Raw genomic sequence first — 13,402 nt, 5'->3', positions numbered from 1 at the left:
GTTAACGCGCCGCAATTATGAGGCCGCAAAGAGGGACGAAATAATTGCAAATAAAACTACATGATGCAGAAAATAAAAAAAGAAATTAAACAGATGCGCGTGTTTTCGGGATCGTTGCTTTCGTCCTTATAAAACGCTGAGAGGTGCAAAAAAAGAGAAAGGAATGCAACATTTTTAGGCAGCTTTTAGCGTGTAAGTATAAGAGTATATATTACTACAAATACTCATAATATAATAATAATTAATAATATTAATCAGATATTTAGAATCAAATGCTCTTGTAGTTAAAGTAAACTTTAGCACACTAAACAAGCTCAGTTGACTAAAACTAACATATTAGACTATCAGTACTGTTAGCTCTACACCAAAGTAATGATTTCAGAACATATAATTCGTTTATTATTATTGTATAGTTTGTCAAATCAAAGCCATTCTTTAAAAAAAGACCACAGTAAAAAACACAGTAAATTTGTCATGCTTTAATTAAAATAATTCTTTAGAAATTCATTATTTACATCTGCAATAATATTAATAACAGTATAAGAAAAAATAGTCACAGTTCTTACCAAACATCAGAACATCAGCATGACAACAAACTAAATTTATTCGAAGCAAAACAAATGTATTTCAAGCCTTGTTGGTTTTTGTAGCCAAATCACCATCATCCTCCCACCTCATCAGTCATTCTCTGAGTAAAATTGCATCACTTCCCCGTGAGTAATTCATCATTTACAATATGTACATATTGCTAGACAAATATATTAATTGTCTTGGAGGGGCATATGTGGGCATTCTGTTGTAATTGTGATTGAATGTGTCACCCTTTAGTCTATTTTCACTACAGGAAAAGCTCTTGAGATCTGAATTGATGGTGAAAACAAGTCATACAAATTAATTTGCAAGCAGACACAGATCAAGAAAAGGAATAAATTTGTGAAAATAGGACAGAAAGCATTGTAAACAAAAGCAGGCATAGTTCAGTATCAAGACGTTGCATATCCGTATTCACTGGATCAGTGGTGTCAGGTTGCAGATGTGCGAGGAAAGAAAGTCTTTGGCCAAAACAGCATTGAAGAGCTCTAAACTGAAAATATGCACCTTGATCTGAGACGACAGGCTGAGTCTCTGGAAACAGGCCCCGGCATGGGAGGAGTTTGGGCAATGTGTAAACGTGCATGGGTCAGAGTCACCCTGGGCAACGGCATCAGTAGTGACAAATAAATAACATACGAGTAGGTGTGGTAAAATAACATGTGTTGCTGGTTCATCAGCAGAGTCTCAAGTTCACATCCTGCTGTGACTCTCATGCCTCGGTCCGTAATCAGAAGTGTCAGCTGATGTTGAGCTCTCCAGTCTTGGTCCTGGTGGAGTCGGGGTCCTGGTGGACTAGAGGTGGTCGTAGGCGGCCGAAGACGGTGGAGCGGTGCGGGAGGCGGTGCTGTAGTAATAGGGTGAACCTGCGGGGGGGGGACACACAGATGGAGGCCTTCAGAACTGGGAGGCGCTGGTGTTGGTCAATCAGACCTTCTTTATCTTATCTGAGGTTTTACAGCAGATGGTTGAGCTGAAAGTCTGAGCTGCTTGGACTGTTTGTCCTGCAAGACTGGATTGAGTCTTACACCCTCTCATGACTCGAGAGGAATAATCAAAGAGATAAAAGAGAGGCAGCACTTTCCCTTATCTTACCAGGTTGATCGGTAATGCAGTGGAGGAGATTTCCCCCAAAACCCAACTGACACATACTTCTGAAAAAGAGCTTCTAGGCTCATTTACACCAGTCTGATGCCATGCCATCATAGTCTACATTATCAGAGCAAAAACAGGGTGATCTCTTTCTTTTAACTTGCCTTGATTTTTTGTTTGTATAATTTTGAAACTCAGCGTTTGATGTTATCATTACATCTCTGCTAATGACATAAAATGGTGCAAGTTGATCTTGTAATCATTATCTTCGACCTACAAGACACAATATCCGCTGTGTGTCCCCAACGTCAGGTGGAAGAGCTGATCGTTGTGACACTTATCCTTGTATGAGTCTCATTTGGATTGCACCTCATTGGGATGTTGTTTTGGACAAAAGGGTCGAATGAATACATGTCAATGTAGTGACGTATGATGGTGTGAGATGGGAAACAACACCTTCATAATATCTGGAACGTAAAAGGAATTTAGATGGAGTACCTGATTGTAAATTTGGTAAATGACTTCTGTCACTGTTTATTTGAGCCTCTTTTGTTTTATCTTTTGCCTGATTTCTGCCTGCAGGCTGTAAAAGAGGTTTCCAACCTTAAAGGAGCCGATTACATATGGGTTGAATAAGTGAAAATAACACAAACATTGAAGTAATAAGCCTTTAGTGGCAGTTTGAACACCACTTCCTGTTGAGTCTCTCCTCTTTCCTGCAGCCGTTTTTTAAAATTACAGTCATGAGGAAATGTTTGTGAATCATACAGTCAGTAGAAGTGATTTTTTTAATTCTTAATTCTCAGGGGACGTTAATGAGCAGTTTGTCTTTTTATTGTGGAGGTCAAAATGATTACCTTATAGTGACACTAAATACATTTAGAGGTAATGTGCTGGGTGCATGAGGTTGTCAGCAGTAGACATACATACCCAGTATGCTGGAGTTGGTGAACCTCCAGGCTTCACCGTAGGTGTAGGGCGAATGGCTGTAGGTCTGACCCGAATAGTCTGTGCCGGCTGCGAGACAAACAAAACTTCATCAAACACCAGATAAAACACATCAATACAACAAAGAGCGTTATTAAACGGGCAAAGCTAAGATGTCGCCGAGGGCTCTTGTACAGGGTTGGCTTGTTTGTGTGTGTGTGTGCCAGAGTCTGCTCAGGCTTAGCTCATAATTCACCAACAGTTAGTGCAGCCTGTAAACCATTAATCTGTGGTGCAGGTGGATGGCTGAGGGTAAAATCCCTCGACCCAGTGGTGCATGCAGCCAGCCTCTACGCTCCTCCTCCTCTCCTGCACTTCCTGCTTTAGCCTCTCTGGCACTCCTCTTTCTTTCTTTTCTCTTTTTTAATATCTAATTGGTAATTATGTTGGCTGGAATGAATCCCTGCACCCCCCCCCCCCCCCCCCTCTCTCTCCCCCCCTCCTCCTGCCCTACCCCCCCCCCCTCCTTTCACTCAGTAATTGTGTATCAACGCTTCCTCACAGCGAGCCCACCAGAAAAATAATAAATCAGACCCTCTCATTTCGCGCTTCGGAGGGCAGACTTCAAATAAAAAAGGCACATCACACACACACTCTCTGGTCGTATGCAGGCATCCTGACGTAGACACACACAAACGCACACACACACACACACCACAAAGACCTCCTCCTCTTCGCTCATGCCCAGACTTTACACCCCCTCCGCCCACCCTGCATCTCCCTCCTGGGCCCCCTGGTTCCCATGGCAATGTGTGGTCAGAGGTGTCTGGGTGGGGGGTGTGGGCAGCAGGGTGGAACCCCCAGCCTGTTCCCTGTATACCCCCTGGGCCCATGTGCACACGCACACACACACACACACACAACACAGTTCACCTCACTGGCAAGACTACTCATTGACTCAGCCTGTCTTCCTGTTAATCTGCAAGCCTCCATTCACTCCTTCTTTTCCTGCCTTCATCACCTTTCCTTTCCTTTCTTTCTACCTCTTTGACTCATTTGATGCTTTCTATTTCTCCCCTTAATTCTCAATTTGACTTTTTAACTCTAGGAAAAGGGAAAAACAAGCTTCATTGTTTTTTTTTCATTACCTGCTACCATGCCCGTGATGGCAGAGGATGAGTATCCTGACTGGGCAGGGGAGGGGATGTGTGGAGGGTAGCCCGGCAGGGTGGAGCTCACCATGTCACGCCCTAAAAACACACACCAAAACACACACCTTTAACATACAGTTGAGTTATTAATTTACTATTCGTTAGAGCTACAAGATGGTAAAAAACGGTTGATCAGTTATTTCTTTAAGGAAAAAATGCCCAAAATGAACTGGTTTCAGCGACTTTGACGTGAGTATTTGCTTAATTTCTTTGTCTTATGATAGTAAAGTTAGTGTTTTAGAGTTCTAGGCAAAACAAGATACTTGAAGAGGAAGGGTTTAGCAAACTGTTCAGCGTTTTTTACTATTTTCTGCAGCTCATAGACCAAATTATTAATCGCATCCAATAATTGGCAGATTAATCAATAATGAAAATATACATGCACTAATTGCCCTTTTGTTGTACAGCCCGGATGAGTGTGAACATGAATGAGATGGATGCTGTGATTACCTGAGATGATAGACTGACTGCTGAACTGCCCGTACACTGGTGCATGATGGGAGAATGAGTTGAAGGCGTTGGGGTAATGGTTGGAGTTGCTGCAGCTGCTGCTGACAGATACGGGCTTCTGCAGCGCCTGCAGCTCCACGAACGCCAGGTTGGACAATGCCATGTTTGGGGAGGGGCTCGTGCTCGTCACTTCTGGGGACATTTCCTGTTTTAGACAGAGCGGCAGGGGCTGTAGGGATTCTGAGGTGGTGACAGCCAGCGTGCAGGCGGGTGAGAAAATGAAAACGAGTGGTGAACATGAGTGGAACGAAAAACTTTGAGTGGAATGTCAAAAACAAACAAAGAGTGAGCGGTTTCAGGCCTAACAGATGCCGATGGTAAGAGTCAGCGTGTTGAGGTGCTTGACGCGGGTCAAAGGTCATCATCTAACGTTAAGAGTCTCACCGGTCACCATGGCGTAGCTCTGGTGTGCCGTCAGATTCCGTCCAATGGCAGAGCCGGATGTTGAGAGGCTGGTCTTGGCCTCGTCTAGGCTGCCATTGATGAGGGACAGCGGGTACAATGTCTGAGGATGATGAACAGGGATTAGCTATTGGTGTAGAGTGTGCTTATGTATGAGTAGGAGCAAAGATGCATGTGAGCAAGTCAAGAAAAGAAAGGCAGGATTTAATATTTTCAAATTACAGTTCCAAATTGCTCTTCACCACGAATTCCTTATAAACATGTGTGCATATTGGATGTAACACTTGCTTTTTTTACCTGCTCCGTCTTGCTGCTGGAGGCGGAGCCGAATGAGTCCGGGGGATAGTGGTGACGATCGAACCCGCAGTCCAGATGTTGCGAGGCTGCAGAGAAGTGATCCACTCTCATTTGTTTCCTCGGGACGCCTCCGCTACCCTGAGAGTCCACGCTGTGCCGACAACTCTCCTGATCACCTGAGAAGACGGAGGAGAAGAGGGCGGGAAAAAGATGTTGACGTGTGATGCGTGTGGTTTCGGTTAAAGGTTTTCATTCACACATTTGTGCTGGCAAGATATCAAAAATACAAAGAATACTTTGTTGAAATTTAACAATTCTTTCATTTTTCAAAAATGACTCTGAACCATTTAACTGTAAGAAGACAATATCGAAGATGAGGTTCTTCTTTTAAATGTGTGAATAAATTGTTTTTCTAATGCTTGCAACACGAGCCCGCCTCAAATTGCCCTTTAAGGGACGAATGGAGTATTTTGAATGCAATCTAAAAGAATTTGTATTAAACACTTCATCGCTCTTTGTTTTGTGCCTCTTGGACCGTTCTCCCATGTGACAGAAAAACTTGTTCTTGATGAGTTTCAGGTAAACTAAAGGTCAAATTAGTTATTAAATAAAGCAATCTGCAGAGTGAAGGGTGTTTCTCAGCTTTTTGAGACATGATATTTCAGAGTGAATGACTTCCGGCTGAATGCTAATACACTGTATGCAACGAATCTAGTTGAGAAAGTTTGGTGAATCTAAGTGTTTGTATTTAGAAATTACTCCAAAACTATCAGATAATTGTTGTTTTCGTAAAAACATCACGTCTTTCACACTGATACACATCTCATGGCAACATGATGCCAATGGTGTGGTGTCTCCTTCATTTGATCTAATTCTTACTGTCATCGTGGCTTCTCTTGCCCTCGGCGCTGGGTTGGGGGATACCCAACAAACCGCTGATGGAGTAAGTGGAGCCCAAAGAGTCCGAATGTGGAGACTCGGGAGGGGTGACTGCTGAACTCGGGACTGACAGAGAGAAAAACGAACACAGACAGATTTGAGACGGAGAACGGAAATGGTACTGTATGTCTCAGTAGTAGCCACAAAGGTCACGAGCTCAATCCTACACAACAATAAGCACTTTAACCTTAAACCTTCAACATCACATTATAATGCTGGGTGATATGGAAGGCGACACCAGCTCCATTGTGCACACGTGTGTGTTTGCAAATGATAAAGACTTACTTAAGGTGTGTGGACTCAGGCCTTTTCCATCCAGAGGAAGATTGAACGGCTGTTGGACCTTTGTGCGGATTATTCTGAAACAAAAAGAAGAAACGCAACTAAGTGAGCGATAATTTCACATTTAACTCTGTGTGTGAAGGTTGTTTGGTGGATGTAAGCATTGCCACAATGATAGCATATAAAGGTTGAAAGAAGATCTTCAGTAGATGTTGATTTCATAACTTTACTAATGCACTATAGTTCTTCTAGATATCTACAAGCCGCCCGAGACGCAGCGTCATATCTGTATACCTCTAACATGATTTCATTCATAATTCAGTATGTCACCTGTTAATGGAGCTCACGCTGGGCACCGTGTCGCCGTCACACACTCCCTCCGCCAGCAGTCTGTCCCGGATTTCCCAGGCGAACATGGTGGGATTCTGCCTCTTGTAATCTGCGATTTTATCCACAACCTTTGGGGTCGCCACCTTGGGCTTGGAGCCGCCGATCACACCAGGTTTGATGCTGCCTGTCTCGTAGTAACTGGAAGAAGGTTGAGGATTTCAGTCATTACTTTATTGTTCCCGATCAGTAAACAGACTCTCATAGGTTCATAGAACACGACCAGGCGGATCGACATGTAACAGGAGGTTGAGCAAGGCGCTCGCTTACCGTCCCAGGATCTTGCTGACGCAGCCGTGGCTGACTCGGAGCTGCCGGGAGATGTCACAGGGCCGAACCCCTTGGTGGGCCATGTCCACGATGCGTTGCCGGATCACCTCCGGAAGTGGACGTCCATTAACAAACATTCCACCTAGTTGGTTAAAACCCCCATGACCTGGGGGAGGAGGGGGGATGAACACTTATAAATGTCATGGAACCCGAGGTCTGGGACACGCCAATGTTACCGCACTCAAAGTCACACACACACACACACACACACACACACACACACTTGGACACACACACAAACAGAGTGCTGACCAAAGACTAACCTAAGAAAATATTTTAGCAATTCATTAATTACAATTACAACAGAGCACTGCTCAAACACACAAACACACTAAAGCACAGCGTTTCTGTCTATTTGAAATGCAAGTTTAAGTCATCAAATAATTTAATGCTGCGAGTGATAATGTAAGAGAAGCTGTCAAAAAAAGCATAAAAACAAGAAAAAAAAAGCTTCGGAAAACTTAGTGTTATAGCTTCAAGGATTTGATCTAAAACAGCAAAGTAATTAAAATATACAGACATTTCTTTTTCATTTTCTCAAACTGAATATGATGTTGTCCCTCGTTTGCAACGACCTGCAAAATTGATCAATCATTCTTTAACAAGCTGAAGATTAGATGTGTCGTAAATAACTGTAGCAGTGCCGGCGTTGTCAGGTGCATAGTGGACTTTTGCATTAAAGAAGTGGAGGACACAGGAGGAGCTGAAGGCAGTGAGGAGAAACAAACCTTCACTGCAGCGAGCAAACAAGGCGGCTGTGAGTGATGGTGGACGTTCATGTTTCAGGGTTGATTTATTCACTCTTATTTTAAAAGAAGAGATTTAAGGTGAATTGATCAATAAAGTTGGATTAAGTCTTGAGATGTCTACTTTCAACGCATTGAGACTTTTTTATTTGGGTGTAAAAAACCTGTATCAAATATTAATTATGTGAATATTATTAGTGCTTCAGATTATTATATTATGCTCCTATTTAATTTTACCCAGCAGCAAAGCTCATACTTTTAAATGGACTATTGTTTGGTTAATTGCAGATTAATCACCTCCTTATAAATATGAATACCTGCAGGCTTATTCTCACAATTCTCATTTATATGGCCACTAATTTGTTTTGAGGGCGACAGTGAAGGTCCTTATTGTGTGCCTGTAGATTATTAGGAAACATGAGATTTAGTAAATAATTCAGTCTATAATTATAAAGAATAATAATGATTATTATACATGATCTTTCCTCAGGAATAAGACAATTGTGGTATATTACTTATTCTTTTTATTTCATATAAGCTTTTCCCAAATATAAGATATTTTGTTTTTCATTTAAGACATATCCATATCAATTACATTTGTATGCATGTGAAGCTGGTACTTTCTTATTTTGCGTGTTGTTTTGATACCAGTGTATCAAATGCTTAATATATTGTTAGATCAGTGAATTAACTGACACTGTGATTAAGCCTATATTTGACTGTCATAAATATCAAATATATAGCACGTGCATTAGTCGAAATAAACCCAAAAGATCTGTCAAATGTGGCTCCTGCAAAAGAACGTGCAACACTAACTGGTTCTTCCGGTAAACAGCAGCAGACAAAGCGCGCGCTGCGTTCAACCAGCAGCCTCCACTATCTTCTCTATAGACTGCACGGTGGTGACTCTGCAAGAACACCATTGCTTTTAATTTAACCCATTGAAACGCTCCTTTTTTCTCTCTCAGCCTTTTCCCAGCTTTCATTTCCACATCAAACGGCGTCCGGAGGAGGCCGAGGGAGGGGAGGGAGAGAGGGGAGGGAGGGGAGGGAGGGAAGGGAGGGGAGCCTCTATTAACGCTGCCAGCGGAGTGTGGAAAAAAATCTCCCGGCCAAGCTTCATCAACCTGCAGGATATTAAAGCCGAGCAGACCCGGGGGGGCGGCGAGCACGCACACGTGCACGCGCACGGTGCACAGACACCGCGAGCACACCAAAAAACAAAGCGTGTATTCATTACGAGAAAACTTAGATAGATAGATAGATGGATGGTTGGATGGATAGATGGATGGATAGATATATAGATAAATAGATAGATGGATGGTTGGATGGATAGATGGATGGATAGATATATAGATAAATAGATAGATGGATAAATAGATAGATGGATAGATGGATAGATATATAGATAAATAGATAGATGGATAAATAGATGGATGGATAGATGGATAGATACAGTATATGGAGGGAGGATTGTTCTAAATTCTTATCTGACAGCTTTTAGTGTCAACCAAAAGGACCTCAATATCCTGCACAACAACCATAGAAGAAGACAAGAATTACAGTGAGCAGACAGGACACCTATCTGAATCCCATTGTAGGCTTACATGCTCCAAAAAAACCGTTTCATATTGGTCTGAGTGTGACTGTTACAGTCATGCTACACAGCCAAACATGGTTCAAACCCATGTGACTCTATTTTAAACTCCAGTGGAGATCCCAAGGATACGAAATGTCAGGCCGGATATCGGATAAGTGTATAAAATGGTGCACAACCTTCATGTTAACATCAGGTTCAGTAGAGAGCTGGAACAAGCTGATATGGTAACTTTAAGTCACCCTATTTAGTATTTACGTAAACATTTAATAAATGGTTTATCTAACACACTGCAATGGTTGTAAGCAGATATAAGGACTTTATGTGACAGTGCCTTTTAATGCTCAGTATATGTCAACACCTATCTTATGAAGCCTTTTGACTATTGTCCTGTTTTATCTGTATAGCAGCCTCAACTTATGGAAACTCACAGAGGGAGTTCTAGTTGTTGACAAATACATAAATAAACACTTATATCTGCTTACAACTATGTGTGAGTGGGTGTGATATGAACCATTTATTATGTGTTTGTATGTGAAAAGGGGATTTAGGAGATTTGTATTTCTTTCCAAACTTCAAGTTACATAAGGGGAAATAAAAAGGGGAAAGTCATGCGAGCAAATGCCGAATGTGTTCAGCTAAACTGTTCACAGGAGTCCGAGAGGCCAACTTGTGTTGTGTATTTACCTCTTCCAGCGTTGTTGGACATATCCCTGAGTTTTTGGTCCTTGCTCCACCAGCTGAACGTGACGGTCGCCTCCACGCTGTCCCAGTTAAAGTGTTTTTACTCCCCGTCCTGCCTCGTCTGGCATGAGTGTGCTCCTGAGCGCACTGTCGACCACACGCTGCAGGAGGACAGTGGTTTATCAAACTGGCTGTTTGTCATGTGTGACGCCTCTGAGCTCAAATACTCAGGCACTCTGTGTGTCTCTAAAAAGATATACAGCTAAGATTCTTGTATTCAAACCATCTGCATGTGTGTCTCCCTGTATGTTTCACTTTAACGCTACATAGAACAGGCCTGTGTATCTGAATTTGCGTGAAAAATACTACAATTTAACAGTATTTGTCACCCTCTCCCCCTTTGGCCAACCCAGACGGCTGCCCCGTCATACATACAATTTCCCTTCATTAACAGCTTTGTAATCAGGAATGACTGGTTGCATTAATCGGCTTATTAGAACCAGAGAGTGTATTCTATTTTGGGTAATATATTTATCATGATGTGGAGGTGTAAGTGAAAAAAACTGAAGTTTGAAGAGAAAGACTTGCTGCAGTACTGCGTTCAAATCACTGATTATTTGACCTTTTGAAAGAAAATGACAATTAAAAGGAAATTAAGCTCAATCCAATCACTACCATGAAGTGAACATGAGTAAAGGGCTTTTCTGAAAGATATCAAGTGGCCGCTTCATCTCTGATTTGTTGATAACAAACAAATAGGAAACAACACAGATGGACTTCAGAGATGTGACAAATTATCATAAACTCAACTCCTAACTTAAAGATGCTAAATCGGCTGTAAATGTGGTAGCTGGCAGTAGTTTTTGCCCATATGTGAGCTTCGCTTACAGGCTCCATCTGCTCAGCTGCTGCATACCTTTCCACTCTGCTGAAGGAACTTCCAGCTCCACAGTCAAAAAAAAACAACAACAAAAGAAGGGTGATATATCACCCTATCTTTAATGCACAGACTCAGACTGCTGTTAATTTGCATCAACTGCAATTATTGGAATAGCATGATTAAAAAAGTGGAAAATAATCATGTGAAAATGATTGTTAATGTTGCTGTGAGGAACTGTTTTAATGCCATTTAAGCGTGTCAGGTGTTGTCATGTCCTGCTGGGTGGACACTTTAAAATTAACCAAATAATTAGCAGCCTGTCACACACTGTTAGATTCGATGTGATGATTGACACCGTGAGTAAGTTAAGTCAAACTTATTTTGATTTACTGCCTACTGTGCATTGCCATGTTTAATTAGCTTCTGTCTTCTGATAATAATGCATTTATTAGAAAGTTTTTGAAAATTAATTTTAACTTTTTGTTTGGGTTTTTATGTTCATCATGAACATTTGCAGGTTGTGAGTTAATAAATCTCGTAAAATCTAAAAATGATTCCAAACTTAAAATACAAAAATTAAAGCAGCTGGTCGGTATATTTAAAAATTGCCCATTATTTAAAATGTGAGGTATGTAATGATTTTACTTCTTGATTGTCTGAAATAAAAATGCAGCAAAATCATCTCAGTAATTAATAAATCACCAATTCATGAGATCAGTTTTTGGGACATAAAAAACAAGGAAAAATGAAAACAACTAAATGTAACTGTGGCTCTTGAAGTTATAACTAGCCTTTAAACTGTTAATACTACATAACAACTGTTATTAATTGTTCCATTTAACAGTCATAATTAATCATTTTTAGCCTGCAAGTTAACATGGAAATTTGAACAATGACGTCCTTTATTTTTCAACAGTTAAACATCTCATGTCATTTTATCTTATTACCTGACTTTTTGCATTTTAACATAATGTCTAGCTCGCTTTTTGTGTTTTCTATTTGAGAGTTTCTGTGAATTATTTACACTTGCATTAGTTCACTAATTGATTAATTAACAGTTTCTGTTACGGAATCTTTTCTTATTTTCACTTTTTAATAATAAAAATGATCACAGTTTTATTACAGAGTTTAACTTGCCTGCAACAGATGACAGACATTAGATTAGTACTGTGGCCCGTAGCTTCTAACTTGGGGGCCCTGCGGTTATTTTGTGAGGATCATGCATGAAGCTGGCGGAGAAAATGAAAACACAAACTGCGATTCACTCCGGAAAATTCACCACAATTGTTCTGCTCTTTTGTGCAATAACGAAGCGTGCATGAGGTGAATCTGAATGTTTTTGCTCTTTAAAAACTTTCCGCTCATCAAATAAACTGGTCTTAATGCCTCGTTTTTTTTCTACGAATCCCCAAAAGCAGAGCGACAGTAAGTCTACAGTGTTTTTTTGGGGGGATAATTGAAGCATCCTCTGTTCCGTTTTACATCTCGCTGTGTTGCCGGGACTGCGGACGGATACAGCCGTTCAGACATCACGCCACGCAACTAGATAGAGAAGCATTGAAGTGAGAGCTTACCTTTCAACGACGCCGCTCAAAGTAAAAATGTCCCCCTGCAGATATTCTGATATTATCCAAAACGACGAGGACTCCGGTGGTGTAATAGAGATGACGGTGTGTGTCCGGGCTGTGCTGGAGGAGGCAGGGCTGCTGTGCTGTGTTGTGTGTGTGTGTGTGTGTGTGCAGCCAACACTCAGCCAGGTTTTATCCAACCGGGGCTGCGCACCGGATGGAGCCCTGCAGCCATTGGAGGAGGAGGAGGAGGGGAGAGGAAGAAGGAGGCGTGGTCTTACGGAAAAGTGAGGAGCACCCACCCTAAAAAAGAAGAAGAAGAAAAAAAGACAGGATGACTGCCCCTGTGTTTTGATGGCATTACACCCAGTGAGTGACTGTACGGGGACGCTTGTCAGGGAGACGGCTTGTTTTCCATTCACCTCCAGCTACAGCCCCGCTTTAATTAGACGGTGTACGGCCGTCTTTCACACACTATTTAGTACCTGATTTTCTGCAATCAGTCACAGATTGTTCCTGACAGGTAAACTGAGGATCAGACCGGCACTTTGACCCCGAATAGATTTCATAACGTCTACTTGAACAATAGGGACTATTTCGTACAAGAAAGTGGAAGCAGAAATATTTTTAAAAAGATTTCGGTCCAAACCATTGACCTCCAGTTAATTATATATAACATTAATGTGATTTGTATCGCCAGTTGCTCCTTTTCAAGCTCTGACAGTGAAGCAGGTCTTTTAAATAAATGACAAAATGTCCCTCATACATCTCTTTGTATCATATGTTACCAGTATATTCATTTGTCCTGTAAAAAAACATTTTTTTCTTTTACTTAAATGAATGAAAACATCTGAAATTATGAAACAACTCAATCTCAAGTCAGGCGATTGTTCTTCCACAGAGGCATCTTTTACATTGGCCCAATGTGTGTTTAATTATATCCTAATTCAGATAAGTTT

The 13,402-nt window shown here is 41.4% G+C and overlaps 1 protein-coding gene across 2 annotated transcripts; it reads right to left on the bottom strand.

The window, feature by feature from the left end:
- Positions 1 to 564: 564 nt before the first annotated feature.
- Positions 565 to 12,527, bottom strand: pax8 (paired box 8). Of its 2 annotated transcripts, XM_031860127.1 has the most exons (11): positions 12,450 to 12,527; positions 6,909 to 7,074; positions 6,582 to 6,779; positions 6,255 to 6,328; positions 5,910 to 6,035; positions 5,031 to 5,206; positions 4,716 to 4,836; positions 4,272 to 4,511; positions 3,759 to 3,860; positions 2,614 to 2,700; positions 565 to 1,457 (listed from the first exon to the last, which is right to left on the bottom strand). In XM_031860127.1, exons 2-11 carry the CDS (start codon positions 7,043 to 7,045, stop codon positions 1,387 to 1,389), a joined length of 1,332 nt encoding a protein of 443 aa, XP_031715987.1. In that variant the 5' UTR covers positions 7,046 to 7,074; positions 12,450 to 12,527; the 3' UTR covers positions 565 to 1,386. The 2 variants fall into 2 exon arrangements, with proteins under 2 accessions (XP_031715987.1, XP_031715988.1); XM_031860128.1 differs by lacking the exon at positions 4,272 to 4,511.
- Between the last annotated feature and the right edge of the window lie 875 nt (positions 12,528 to 13,402).

This window comes from Anarrhichthys ocellatus, unplaced genomic scaffold (genome assembly GCF_004355925.1).
Source record: "Anarrhichthys ocellatus isolate YVR2014 unplaced genomic scaffold, GSC_Weel_1.0 scaffold23, whole genome shotgun sequence".
NCBI classification, from domain to species: domain Eukaryota; kingdom Metazoa; phylum Chordata; class Actinopteri; order Perciformes; family Anarhichadidae; genus Anarrhichthys; species Anarrhichthys ocellatus.
The sequence above is the reverse complement of the archived record's forward strand: the minus strand, read 5'-3'. Positions and strand labels throughout refer to the sequence as shown.